Source organism: Henckelia pumila, chromosome 1 (genome assembly GCF_033568475.1).
Source record: "Henckelia pumila isolate YLH828 chromosome 1, ASM3356847v2, whole genome shotgun sequence".
Taxonomy (NCBI): Eukaryota; Viridiplantae; Streptophyta; class Magnoliopsida; order Lamiales; family Gesneriaceae; genus Henckelia; species Henckelia pumila.
In genome coordinates this window covers 43,878,244-43,892,622 of record NC_133120.1, presented here as the reverse complement: position 1 = coordinate 43,892,622, position 14,379 = coordinate 43,878,244, and the positions used below count along the sequence as shown (strand labels likewise).

At 36.4% G+C, this 14,379-nt stretch overlaps 1 protein-coding gene across 15 annotated transcripts; it reads right to left on the bottom strand.

The window, feature by feature from the left end:
• Nucleotides 1-7,271: 7,271 nt before the first annotated feature.
• LOC140876042 (glutamate receptor 2.8-like) lies at nt 7,272-14,121 on the bottom strand. Of its 15 annotated transcripts, none has more exons than XM_073279890.1 (12): nt 13,557-14,121; nt 12,110-13,284; nt 11,975-12,022; nt 11,585-11,638; nt 11,164-11,325; nt 9,797-9,859; nt 9,628-9,698; nt 9,341-9,526; nt 8,627-8,838; nt 8,226-8,494; nt 8,103-8,130; nt 7,272-7,554 (listed from the first exon to the last, which is right to left on the bottom strand). In XM_073279890.1, exons 9-12 carry the CDS (start codon nt 8,704-8,706, stop codon nt 7,503-7,505), a joined length of 429 nt encoding a protein of 142 aa, XP_073135991.1. In that variant the 5' UTR covers nt 8,707-8,838; nt 9,341-9,526; nt 9,628-9,698; nt 9,797-9,859; nt 11,164-11,325; nt 11,585-11,638; nt 11,975-12,022; nt 12,110-13,284; nt 13,557-14,121; the 3' UTR covers nt 7,272-7,502. The 15 variants fall into 15 exon arrangements, 11 of the variants coding, with proteins under 11 accessions (XP_073135991.1, XP_073135992.1, XP_073135984.1 ...); XM_073279891.1 differs by having other exon boundaries at nt 11,233-11,325; XM_073279883.1 differs by lacking the exon at nt 11,585-11,638 and having other exon boundaries at nt 12,110-12,203; nt 13,014-13,284.
• Nucleotides 14,122-14,379: the final 258 nt, after the last annotated feature.

The window sequence follows — 14,379 nt, the reverse complement described above, 5'->3', positions numbered from 1 at the left end:
TATTGTTTCATCGAGGGTTTCTCGTCTATTGCCAAGCCTATTACCCAGCTGACTCAGAAGAATGCGCCTTTTGTTTGGACTCCAGATTGTGAGGCTAGCTTTGTTGATCTGAAGAGGACACTAACCAGTGCTCCAATTTTTTCTATTCCGAAGGGTACTGGAGGTTTCACAATCTATTGTGATGCTTCTAACCGAGGCTTGGGTTGTGTTCTTATGCAGCATAAGCATGTGATAGTGTATGCATCAAGGCAGCTAAAACCGCACGAGACTCGTTATCCGGTCCATGATCTTGAACTAGCTGCGATCGTCTTTGCTCTGAAGATCTGGCGTCACTATCTTTATGGTGAGTCTTTCGAGATCTTTTCTGACCATAAGAGCCTTAAGTACTTGTTTTCACAGGCAGAGCTAAATATGAGACATAGAAGATGGTTAGATCTGTTGAAGGATTTCGACTGTGAAATCAAGTACTATCCGGGGAAGTCTAATGCAGTTGCAGATGCCTTGAGCCGAAAGCTTTGTTCTTTATCTCTTTCTACTATCGGTGTTTCTCAGTTGATCGATGATTGTTGCACTTCTGGTTTAGAGTTTGAAACAGATAGGGAGACTATCAGAGTGTTTGCTATTCAAGCCGAGCCAGAGTTGTTTGTTGCAATCAGAGAAGCACAGAAGTCTGAGCCGAGAATCCAGATTTCAGTAGAGAAAGTCAGATCGGGTCATCAGTCTAAATTCCAGGTTAGAGATGATGTTTTGTTCGTGAATAACCGTATTGTTGTGTCTGATATTTCGGAGTTGAGACAGCGTATTCTCCAAGAGGCTCATTGCAGTCGGTTTAGTATTCATCCTGGAGGTCGTAAGATGTACAACGATCTGAAGAACCAGTTCTGGTGGAAGAGAATGAAGGGCGACGTAGCGAGGTTTGTATCTCGGTGTTTGAATTGTCAATAGGTGAAAGTAGAACGGAAGTGACCAGGAGGTCTGTTGCAGAGTTTATCTGTTCCTGAATGGAAGTGGGATCACATTTCCATGGATTTCGTCACGAAGCTACCACGATCCGTTCGAGGATGCGATGCCATTTGGGTAGTGATCGACTGATTGACGAAGTCTGCGTGTTTTATTACGTACAGGATGACGTATCGTCATGATCAGATGGCTGAGTTATATGTTAGCAATGTTGTGAGATTGCATGGTGTGCCGAAGTCGATCGTTTCAGACAGAGATCCTAGATTCACTTCTCACTTCTGGCACAGTCTTCAGGGGGCACTTGGTACTCGATTGCATCTCACTACAGCTTATCATCCTCAGACCGATGGACAGTCAGAGCGGACTATCCAGACGTTAGAGGATATGCTGCGAGCGGTAGTGCTAGATTTTGGCACTAGTTGGTAGGATTCTTTGCCTCTTGTCGAGTTTTCTTACAACAACAGCTTCCAAGCGAGTATCGGTATGGCGCCTTTTGAGGCATTGTACGATAAGAAATGCCGATCTCCGTTGTTTTGGGATGACTTGTCCGAGTCACCAGATTTGGGACCGATTATGCTTAGAGGTATGGCAGAGCAGGTTAAGATCATTCAGACCAGAATGAAGTCAGCTCAAGATAGACAGGCTAAGTATGCGAACGTCAGACGTAGACCTCTGAGTTTTGAGCAGGGAGACCGCGTTTTCCTTAAGATTTCTCCGTTCAGAGGAACTGTCAGATTCGGTAAGAGAGGGAAGTTATCTCTGAGATTCATCGGTCCGTATGAGATTCTCGAGAAGATAGGCGATCTTGCCTACAGACTTGCACTTCCTCCGTCTTTATCTGGTATTCACGACGTTTTTCACGTCTCTATGCTGCGAAAGTATCATCCAGATCCTTCACATATCCTTCAGCTTGACGAAGCCGAGTTAGACGAGACTCTGAGCTACTTTGAGCGACCGATTCAAATCCTTGATCGGAAGGAGAAACAACTCAGGACCAAGTCGATTCCGTTGGTGAAAGTGCAGTGGAGCCGTCACGGCGTCGAGGAAGCGACTTGGGAGATAGAGTCTGACATGAGACAGCGATTTCCGGAGTTATTCGGATGACGTGAATTCTTCTTACTGTCTTTAGTTCTTTATTCTATCTTATGAGTTGTGGTTCTCATTGATTTCGAGGACGAAATCTCTTCTTAGTGGGGGAGAATTGTAACGCCCTGTTTTTATCTTAAATGAGTTTATTTGAGTTAATCAGAGATTACAGAGTTCTCGAGCCAGTTGATTTTGATCAGGGTCCTTTTTGCAAATTTTGGAAATTTTAGGGACTAAAATGCAAATATTGATTTTTATATATTATCTACACATTTGTTTGACTTGGAAATCATTTCATCCTCTTCCCTAAATCGAGCTCCTCCATTGAAGACGCCTTCAAGCTTTTCCAAGCTTCCAGATTTCCTCCCGAGCTCGATCCGGCCGTTAGAAATTATTTCTGAAGGCAGATTAGTGATCACTGCAGTGAGAGCTTCGTTATACCGTAAGTATTTCTCCGATCAGATATGTTTTGTTTTTCGGAGGTTGTTAGAATCGATCTAGATTCTAGTATGTTGTTCTTGGCGGATTTCTGATCGTTTATTATCTGTCGGTTTTGAATTAGAGCGACGTTCGGAATTGTTATGATTTTTGGAAGATATTTTCAAAAATCATGATTTTGAGATTTGTTGGGTTTGTCTTGTTGTTGTTGTATTAGCATTGAATTGAGTTGATATCGCTATTGAACTGCTGTCTGCGTTGTCGGTTTGTTCAGTTTATAGCCGTTATGCCGTCGGTTTGAGTTTTGGGGATTTCGAACCGTTATTGAGTTGTTGAACTTGGCTTGTAAGTCGATCATGGTAATTGATCTTTGATTTGTATCTGAACAGATTCGTTTGGAGTTTTTCAAGCCCGTGTTAGCAGCATTGTTCGTCAAGATTTGGACGAAGATCGGTAAAGAGATTTCCTTGAACCTTTGTTTGTTGTTTAGGTTGTATAGTTGTTGATACAATCTTTTGTTGTCGACCTTGAAAGGTAAAAGCAGACATCGATAGCGGGATAGCATACTCGAGACAGTTGGTTCTCGAGTTTCCCTTAAAAGCACATACTTGCATCTATACTCGTTCTAGCATGAGGAACTCGTGTTTTGTTGTTTTGATTGAGCTTTTGTTATATGGATATGTTTTATGTTTCTGTTATGCATTCATCTTGAGCCAATCTTGTTTTCAGCGGGCAGAACCGCCCTTTTTGTTTAGACGTTTGGGAACTATGATTGAGTGGCCTAGGTCGTAGTCGTTTCGCCTATTGCTAGCATACTTATTATAGTTGCTCAAAGTCTGAGGAGTGGGATACGTGGCACCACCTCGATTGGGTGAGTCGGTGAGTCGTTACGTAATCTCGCCCTCGGGATCCCAAAAGCACAACAGCAATCCCTCGTTTATCAGATTTGATATCCCGGTTTAAAGACATGCATCTCATTACGTTGTCATGGATTTCGTCGTTGTCTTGAAAGCATGATTATTGTTGTATTACTTGTTATGTTGCTTTTACTGGGATTATCATTCTCACCGGTTATCCGGCTGTTGCTTTGTTTTGTATGTGTACTTGGCATCAGGTGGGGCAGGATCAAGTCAAAAGAGGCATGGTTAGCTTTGAGGGAATGATGTAGAAGTGAGACTCAGTTTAGAAGTCTTGTTAGCATGACAATCTAGCTTATGTTTTTGAAGCATGTTAAGAACTTGAACTTGGATTGGAAGTGGTCTTGCTTGTGGTTAGAACTCTTGTATTCTGTATTCGGCTTGTAATAGCTAGCATCGATGCGTGTTCTTCACTTTTATGTATTTAAATGCTATGTTGTTGGATATATATTAGTTGGATCATGTTAGAGTTTTTTTGGTTATGTTATTGCACTTTTGAAGGCTTGTTTTGAGCCAATTCAGCAGGCCATGCGCGCCCGCGCCTCGGGTGGCGCGCCCGCGCGTCCCGCACTTATTTTCGGAAGTTTTGGGCAGAGCTTCAGGCGAGCCCGAACCTCGGGTGGCGCGCCCGCGCGTGGGCTTGGGCAGGACGCCATGCGCGCCCGCACCTCAAGCGGCGCGCCCGTGGGTCCCCTTTTAAAAAAAAAAAATTCTCCTGGCTTTTAATTGCTTACTTATTGAATTACTCCTTTAATTGTTGTTTAGAACCGAGGTCTCACATAAATAGAGGTGAAGATAAGTTTAGAGAAGCTCTCTCGAACACTTCTTATTTTCAAAACTGTTATTGTGATCAAGATTTCAGTCGACCTATCAAATTCTCAAAGTCTATACAATTGAAAAGCACAATTATTCAATTTAGATATTTGATCATTTAGGATCACATTCGTGCTAAAATATTTAAGTATTTCATACACTTTTGTAATATCAGTCGAGGACTGAATTTGAATAGAGTCTAGCAGTTTCAGTTTAAGGCAGTGTTAAGTCTTTGCTGAATTGGGGTTGTACAAGTTTTATCACTGAAAACTTCTAGTAAAAATCTTTTCAAGTGGAAGAAGAGGTGACGTAGGAGTTTCAGTCTCCGAACATCTATAAACAACTACTGTGTTCTTAATTTTCAGTTAACTATTTCTACTTTGTGTTTTATCTGTTTAAGTTGATCTTATTTCACACATTTCATTTGTTGATCACTTAACATCGACAGTCAAGAAGAAAACAAGTTATTCAGTTGTAACCACGACTGAACCAAGTCTTTAATTCGAAGAAAAATGCAAGTGATGTATTCACCCCCTCCCTCTACACGCACTTCCCGATCCAACAACAGACATTTCTCTTCGGAGCATTATAACAGAGTGCTTCCAAACAAGACAAGTCATGAAATAAAATGGCTAGGTTATTCAATGGAGTTAGATAAGGTATTTTGTTTTTTTTATAAGTTTTTCAAAACACTAAAATCACGAAGTCAATTAGCAGAAGAGGGATCTTGAGACTGGAAACATCTAAGTGATAAGTTTAGAATATACGAAAAATATCGTGAATATCTTTCTAATTTGAGATCCATGGTAGAGTTACATGTAAGATTGAGGGAAAATGAAACAATTGACAAATAATTGAAGGAACAGATTAAAAATGAGACACACCATTGGATAGAGGTTTTGACAAGAATTTTAGCAGTGATAAAATGTTTGGTTAAAAATATTTCTTCCTTTTGTGGAAAGAATTAAAATTTGGAGGATAATTCAAAAGGTAATTTTCTGGGCTTGATTGAGATGATTGCAGAGTTTGATCCTGTAATGCAAGAACATCTTCGGTTCATTAAAGGAAAATTAATTCATCATCATTACCATAGTCATAATAAAATTCAAAATGAGTTGATAACAAATATGTCATTAAAGGTGAAAAATGCTGCATTGAAAAGATTAATAAAGCAAGGTATTATTCAGTGATACTTGATTGTACTCCTGATGCAAGTCACAAGGAACAAATGACTTTAATATTACAAGGTGTTGATGTATCATGTATTCCGGTAAAAATTGAGGAGTACTTTATAGAATTTCTTAATGTTGAAAATACGTACGAGTGGATTGAGCCTTTTCAATAAATTGTTTGCTGCATTGGACTCTCTTAGACTTGTAATATTAGAGGATAAGGTTATGATAATGGCTCCAACATGAAAAGAAGACATCAAGGTGTTAAAAAAAGATTGCTTGATATAAATCCGAGAGCATTTTATATGTCATGTGGTAGTCATTGTCTTAATTTGGTGATTTGTGATATGGAAAACTCTTGTGTTAAAGTAAAACATTTTTTTGGGGCATTCCAATACATGTATAAATGGTTCTCCAATTCTACAAAACATTGGAGTATTCTACTTGATTGTTTGTATAATTTGACGCCTAAGTCATTGTGCACCACGAGGTGGGAAAGTCATCATATCGAAAGTTTCAAGGTAATTAAGTTACAAGTTCTGCAAATCAGAGAAGTTTTGCTTAAGGTAGCGGATTTAACTGATGATGCAAGATTCTCAAGAGACTCTAGATTTTTAGCAACACATGAACTTAGTAGCTTTGAATTTTTTAAGCTTGGTAATTGGTATGATATTATCTACAACATCAACTCGGTTAGTAAATCCTTACAATCTGAAACAATGCATATTTATGTTGCAGTGAAACAATTGAAATGACTTGTTTCTTTTTTAGAATTACAGGGGAGAAGAATTTGGTTTTGCATCTGACATAAATTCTGCTAAATAAAATGCTTCCAATATAGGAGTTGATCCTGTATTTCTTGAGCAACAAAAAAACTTCTAGAAAGAAACAATTTGATGAGATTTATAATATTGAAAGAGAACCACAAACAGCTGAAAAACGCTTTAGGATTGATTATTTTTTTGTTGTGGTAGATATTAAGCTCTTTTGGAGTAGGTTTGAGCAATTGAGTTATTTCTTAGAGATGTTTGGATTCTTGATGGATGGAGGACAGTAAATGGCATTGGATAAAGATTATTTGAGAAAATATTGTGTGAATCGTGAATCTCCTTTGAAAAAGAATGATGTGTCTGATATTGATGCTAATGATATGCTTTTAGAATTACAAATGTTGCAAGAGATACTACCACTGAAAGCATATAACACGAATCTTGGACAAACATTAAAATTTTAAAGTGTTTTTTTATTGAAAATGGAAGTATTTCCTATGGTCGTGGTTGCCTATCAAATTTATTGACTATTTTTTTAATTGTAGCATCAACTGAGATGAGCTTTTCCAAGTTGAAATTATTTAAATCATATTTGAGAACCACCACTAGTAGAAAAGTCGCAAAAGACTTCGGTTATTAACTGAAGTCATAGATAGATAATTACCGAAGTAGTGTCACGTGAAGTAATAGGTACTATTTTACTTCGCGTTATAACCGAAGTAATAGCCCTGAAATTACCAAATTCTTTGGTCGGTTCATGGAGCCAAAACCGGTTCAGGATTCGGTCGATGCCGAAGTAAAAACATATCTTTTACTTCGGCAATTTCATTAATTAGCGAAGTAAAAGAAAGTCGTTTACTTCGTTAATTTCTGAAATTGCCAAAGTAAAAGATATGTTTTTAATTCGTCGATTAATGAAATTGCCGAAGTAAAAGATATGATTATACTTCGGCAATGATAGTAATTGACGAAGTAAAAGAAAGTCTTTTACTTCGGCAAAATTGCCGAAGTACAAGACATTATTTTGCTTGGTCGATTAGTGAAATTGTCGTTCCACTACATTAAAATTTAGATACAATAATTACACAATATAAATATATTTTTGAAACATAAAATAGACTAATAAGGTTCATAAATTATTCATCTCAAAACAACGAACATCCATAAATTCACAAGTATATCCACCAAAATAACCCAAAAATATGCATGTATCCACAAGTATTTCCACAAAACTAAAAGTGCATCTATAAAAAATAATCAAATTCTAACTCTATAAACACTAGGGAAAAAAACTATACATTAATCCATCCTTCAACATAGGATCTATCATATTTGCAGGTGTTCCCTCACGCCAATGCCTCCAAGCCTGAATCAATCCAGAGACATATATCATTTATCCTGAAATGTAAAAAATAAGATAGATCAGATTGAAATTCAATGACAGAAATCAAGAATCTCCTATAAACACACATCTCCGATAAACACACAGCCAAAATAAGAGCCCATCAAATTCTAAAAATGAAAAAGTATCAGCCACCGAATTGCACTTATTTCACATCAACTTTGTGCATCGAACATAAAGCAAGCTCTCACCAAGTCAATGTACTGAAACTCCCTTTTCGATGTTAAAAAATGAGAAAGTTTAAGTTATATCAAATAATTTAGGGGTCAAAGTAACTGAACAGATCAAGTTAAAGCTGAGAAAAGTCGCGAAGATGATGCATAAACAAGTCCATTGAATTAAGAAACCACCACTTTTCTTCTCACAGTTCTAAAATGAAACTTGGCTTAAAATAAGATCAATGGATAACAGTAAAAACACAAGATTGAAATTCAATGACATATTTCAAGCACAAAACAAACAATTTGTTAACATAGATGTAAGACTGGCGGTGTAGCTTTGTGTTAGTATCAGAACCACCAAAAACCATATGATCAGCACAAACCTAGACAAGTTGCTTATCACCCTCTCCTCTGCAGAAAAATGGTAAAATATAGTAGTGACATGTCTATTTAACTTCAGTGTATGAATTGCATGATCTGTATTGATTCCAATGCAGTAAACTTACTATGAGCAAAGACCATGGTTGAAAAGGCGAACCAGAATATCATGCCTACTTGATGCAAAGGAGGGCCCCTAAAATATTCATTGATTCGATGTTCAAGAATCCAAATCAATGCGCCAATGAAGACAAATGAACAAAAACTTGTCAACCAAAGTTCCCAAGTAAGTGGCTTCAAGAACACCCATGCATTTTTGCTCTTATCGTCTTCAATCGGTACAACCATTGAAAAGCCAGATTCTGTATAAGGTAAAGTGAAGTCGACGTACTGTGACCTATTAGCTACAATAGTTACATCTCCAGCAACGACATCGAAATTATGTAGATTATCAGAGAAGAAATTTTAACATCCAAAAATTTAAAAGAAAATTCTTATAGAATGCTTCCTAGGCAGCGGAAATACTTACCCCAAGGAATACTTTATAAGCCAAATCATTGTAACTTCCAGCACCATGGTGATCAGGTTTTGCAAACGGAATGTATACATATGGTACGAGGTACCAAGAAGCTGGCTACGAGGTACCAAGAAACGAAGACGGTTCTTTTAGTCGTGAAACTATTGCGAGATCAATGACACTGGTTTTGGTAGCAGCGGAGGGGGAGAAGTTAAGGTCCAAGGCTGCAGAAATGACAAGGATTTTTAGCAATCAGGAGAGCGAGGAACGCTACATTAACAAGTTTCTGGAGCATTTGGAGAAAGATAGGTGTTCATCATGATTTTATGCAATAACACCGATTCATGTTTTTTTTAGACTCCATGATATTTTAATTGAATGCAGAACATCAATTTATCATGTTGTTATATAAAATCATAACGGATATAGCATTTTTGATATAATATACAATGAACCATAATAAATGTATAGATCAAATATTGCCAACGTGCAAAGTTTATTTTATTGATGTGACAAATTTATGATCACTATGCAATTAGATATATAGTTGGTTGAAATCTAACATGCAATGCAACCAATTATTAAGGCAATATAGAATTTTACCAAGAGTTTTCGAATGCCCAATTTTTTTAGTCTTGTGGATGGTCAAATTCGTCAAATATATGAGTTTTTTTTATTAATAAAATTATATTTTAAGAATGAATTGACGTACTGTAAAATATGTACCTTTTTTATTTTTTTTTATAAATCACCAATATCTGGTGTGTTGGTGTTGACCTCTGGTTTTTCCACCAACACCCGATGGGTTGGGCTGGGTTGAATTCGTGGGCTGATCCATCATTAACATGATCTGCTTGCTCCCCATAAAAAAAAGGTAAGCAAATTTGTGGGCTGATCCATCATTGACATGATCTGTTTTAAGGAAAAAAAGGTAAGAAAATCTAAAACAGAGATCTTTGATCCTAGTATTGGTGGCATAACGTTCCAACACAATAATTTAATGAAGCACGTACTCTGAAACTTGAAGAAGTCCTGACATGGCTTCAATCCTTGATCAGGCAAAGGAGACCACACCACCCTAGATCTATAATCGTCACCGTTCCCAAACAAAGCATTGCATTAGATCAATAATTATCCACTCAAAGTAAATGGAAAATACATGAAGAGGAAAAGAAGGCGCACAATCACTCGTTGCATAGCACCATTCAGTAAATTCAAGTGCATGGGCTTCGGAGCATTCCATTCCTGAAAAAGAAAAAAAAACGAATGAAAAATTTAGAGTTAAAAAAGAGTGCAAATGAAACTAAAAGTGATAAATTGAAGAATTTCATACGGAGAGGAGTGAAGGAAACGCACGGGACAAGGGAGAGAAGAGAGAAGGGAAAAAGTTCGGAAGGAGAAGGAAAAAGAGGGGGCAAAGTGCAAATATCATGTTCTTCATATTTGTCTCGTCGCAATCTCTGTTAGAAAAACCTAGACAATTAAATATTTACTTGCAATTTTATCAGGTTTATTCCACCTGGAAAAAAAACAAATATTTTGATCATCTATAAAATAAATCGAATGTGCGTAGCTAGGTCTATGAAATTTCTTGATCATGGATCCTGGTTGATCAGGTAAGAAATAAGGGTGACTTTTCCATTAGTCTACGCAAATTAAATTTCAGTGCTCTCTGATAAAGCCACATCATGCAAGCTCTAATAATTTGCTTTTGGGAAAACTGAACTGTGTCTCCGCTTCCACTAAACAAAAGAAAACAATGCAAAAAAAGAAGAACCTACCACTAAAAAACTCAAGATCAACAACAGTAGACAAAAAAGAATTTGTAAATAACACATCTAACTACAACAAAAGGCAGCAAAAACACAGAAAAGTTAAGAAATCAGATGGTTTAAACAACTACATTCGCACATCTAAGTACATTTCATATTTTGATTCAAATCGAACCATACCAACACATCACATATGAGCGAAGCAAAGAACGTAGAAGAATGTAGTGCCAACTAAAAAGAAAATAATTTGAATTTTTAGTTATTTATATAAATTTAATTGATGAGATTTTAAATCATCCTCACGTAATGGTAATTGTAATGAATTTCTGATATACTAATATTAATATATACTAATATACATGATTCAAAAAAGTAAGGAAAAAGAATTACTGATCCACTTTTACACTGAATGTTTGGGTTGCTCATATTATAAAACTAAAAATTTAAAAACTTAAATTTCGTAAGCTTTTTTTTATGAAAAATAGAACAGCAGCAGCATTGCTGTTTTTTTTTTCTGAAACAAAATTTTGCGGATTCTGTGCTTTAAAATTTCCCTTTCCATGTGTAAATGAGCAAATTTGAGCTAATCTATTTTAATTCACATGCAAGTACAAGACACTGTGGAGAAGAAAACTTTCAAGAATCCTCAAACTCATGATCAAATAGAATATACAATAACATAAAAAAGAACAATAAAAAATCAAATTCAAGAAATAACATCATAAATGGCCTCATGGGGAAAAAAGCAGAAAAAAAAATAAAAGGAACACAACTAACCTAGATGAAGCTTTCCAATCCCAAGAAGAGGAACACTGTGCAGAATATTCGAAAAAAAAGGAATTGTACCCTTATGAAAGTTTTCAGTCCAAATCAGTAGCGGCAAGACTCAAAAAGATGGGAGGACAAGAGGACAGTGAGCGATTGGTTACTAGTAAACACCTGTGGAAGGAAAAAAACCACATATCTAAAAAGCAAAAAACACAGATCTATGTACAATATCTTCTCTGTATGCGTTAGGTCTTTTTTAGGCAAACAAAAAATGCAGATCTAAAAACAAAAAAACAGAACCATGTACAGCATGTGAAAATATATTTGTACAACATCTTCTTTTTAAACGTTGTCTTTTTTGAGCAAACAAAACTCAGATCTAAATAAAACACAAATCTATAAAGAAAAAGGCGAAGAGAATAGAACAAACCGGTACAGATTTTTGCAGCCCGAATAGATCGGTAAAGACGATTATGAGAAATGCCTGATTCACGAAGCTCATGACAAAGAAATACGCATATGAACAGAGATACAATGTATAGCATGTATACAAACAAAAGCGAGAGAAGGGAGAAGGAGAAACAATTCAAAAGTCTTCACGTACGAAAAATAAATCTGACTTTCGTAGGTCTAAAAACACATACCACATTTTACAATAGTTGAGAAAACAACAGAAGAGGAAAAATCATTTTAAACAAGAGAAAACACAAATCTAAAAACATAAATCACGTTTTACAGAGAAACACGCACGAAGATTTTCAGTGAAACGCAGATCTAAAAATCTATATGGTAAAAAAACAGAGAAGAAAAAACTCCTTACCAGTACAAAGTATCAGAATCCCAAATAGGAGCAACACGAAATGTAGATCTGAAAAGATTGAGCATATTTGAATACAGATGGAAGAAAAACAAATTCAAAAAAAAAAAAATAGAAGGTTGAACCGTTTACACGTACAGTGTTTCCAACTCAAAAGTAGAAGCCACACGACACAGAATTGTCGAAAGGATGGTAGAACGGCTGGTGAACCGGCAGAGAAGAAAACAACCCGCTAAAGCATAAGCAAAGCGTAAGCCGCACAAGTAAGACTGTAAGAGCACAGAATGATCAAGAGAAGAGAAGAATTGCAAGCGTTTAATTTATTAAAAGAAAACCACGAAGAGAATAAAGAGATGCGAGAAGCGATAGCTGCCGACTCTCTCAACCATTATTCTTTAAACACGCTTTATCTTGGTTAGTGTTGTAGAGGAGCGTGTATTTTTTTTGACTGGGAACCGGGCAAAAATAGGCCCATCTCAACTTATTCATGCTTTATTATAAGTAGATATATGATCTCCACTTTGATCCTTATGTTCTCAAGGGCCATCTAATGCTCAAAAAAAGTTGCCATGCAAAAAGAAAATCAAGATACTTGACACAAGGTTACAGAGAACAGAAATAAGAACCACAGATTTCAACATAACAATTTGAACTCTTGATGCACAGATTTATTTCTTCACATTTTTGCCCCATCATTAACAACAAAATATATGTTGGCCCATTTGGAGTCTTATTCCAAGATATCATAAATGGGATGAGTATTCAATGGATCAAATCACTGTCACACACATATAGTTGTCATTTCTCTGTTTTTATTAAACATGAACCAAAAATTTTCAAAATATTGAATTGAATGGTTTGTGGGAACTTAATTGTGAACAAAGCTATAGTTCTACTCGCTTGGGATTTGTGTGGTAAGAAGTTCAATACCATTCTGATTCATGAAGCCTAAGTCGTAAGATGTTATTCCTAAAATATGTGAACTCCCATTTTGCCAATCTGCTAGAATATGCAAATCAGAAGACATAATTACTTAACTTACGGCTCAAAGAGACCTGGGAAAGGCCACAGCTTCCAGAAGCACGAGTCATGATAATATCTTAGTCACTGCATGAAAGGCAATAGACAAAGGTATGTGAACCTTGATCTAGGAACAAAGGTATGGAGAAAGATTTTGTGTCCTCATTTCAACACAAACTCCTTTCATTTTAATGGACGCTTCGTTTTCGAGCTTGACCGTGGCAAACCCCTCAGGTACCACAAGTAACATGTCACCTTGTTTTTGCACCTTAACAAATTGTATCTCGGGGACCCTGGAACAACAGACAGATAATTGGAATAACATTTTAATCTTTGATAATCAATGTGTACTTACTCTGTAGAGAAGTTACAGATCAATCAAAATAATAACAAATTAAATAAATAATCGGATATGATTCCACCAAATTAAATTAGAATAGCTTTGAATCTGCAAGAACACGACATAACTCATGATTCCATAAAACTCGAAATTATTGCCAAAAAATAGACTAAAATCAAAATGAAACTCGGAATGAAGATCACATCTGTATCGAAATAAAACAACCTTGAATGAAGATTCCCGATGTAAAGGATGCACGATGGGCACGAACGAGATGACAGGATGCAACAGATTGAGTTTAAACTTTGAATTGGTTCCAAAATAAAAGCTTCAAACCTCGGGGCTTCGCGCGGGTGGTGTTGTGTTATTTTCGACAGTGTTGAAGATGAGAAACGTGGCCGGCTAGGGTTTGAGAAAAAGGGGGATCAACAGCAGGGTGATATAGACATACCAGGCGGAAGTGGCAGGGAAACCCTAAAGTTCACGATTACTGCCACTGTGTTTCTAACTTCACAAAACAACCCTAAAGTTTGCAAGTGAGGTGAAAGATCAAACCTACGAAAATAAAGAAGAGGTCGTGCAGCTTCGCCGGAATAAACGACCGATTGAGTGAGCTTCGAGGTCACGATTTACCTTGAAATATAAGTAATAGAAGATAGCCCCATCCATGCTCCATCTGAATCTATAATCAATTTTGAGTTCTCCGATTACACAGCGGCGAACAGGAGACTTGAAGTGGCTGAAGAAGGGTTTTGGGAAAAGGGTTTGGTTTAGCAGAAGAAGAGTGAGTGAAGAGTAATAGAAAGATTGAAAGAGGGAATAAAAAACGTGAAATAAAACAGAGATTGAGTCTATTACTTCACCAAATACAAATTAAAAATTTTATTTTCATCTTTTTACTTCATCAAATTTAATTTAACAAAGTAAAAAGTTACTTAAAATTTAAGTGAAGCCCGTTTTTTTAATTGATGAAGTATAAAGTTCATTTTACTTCATTAACTTTATAACCGAAGTAAATAACTATGTATTACTTCAGTAACAGTGATTG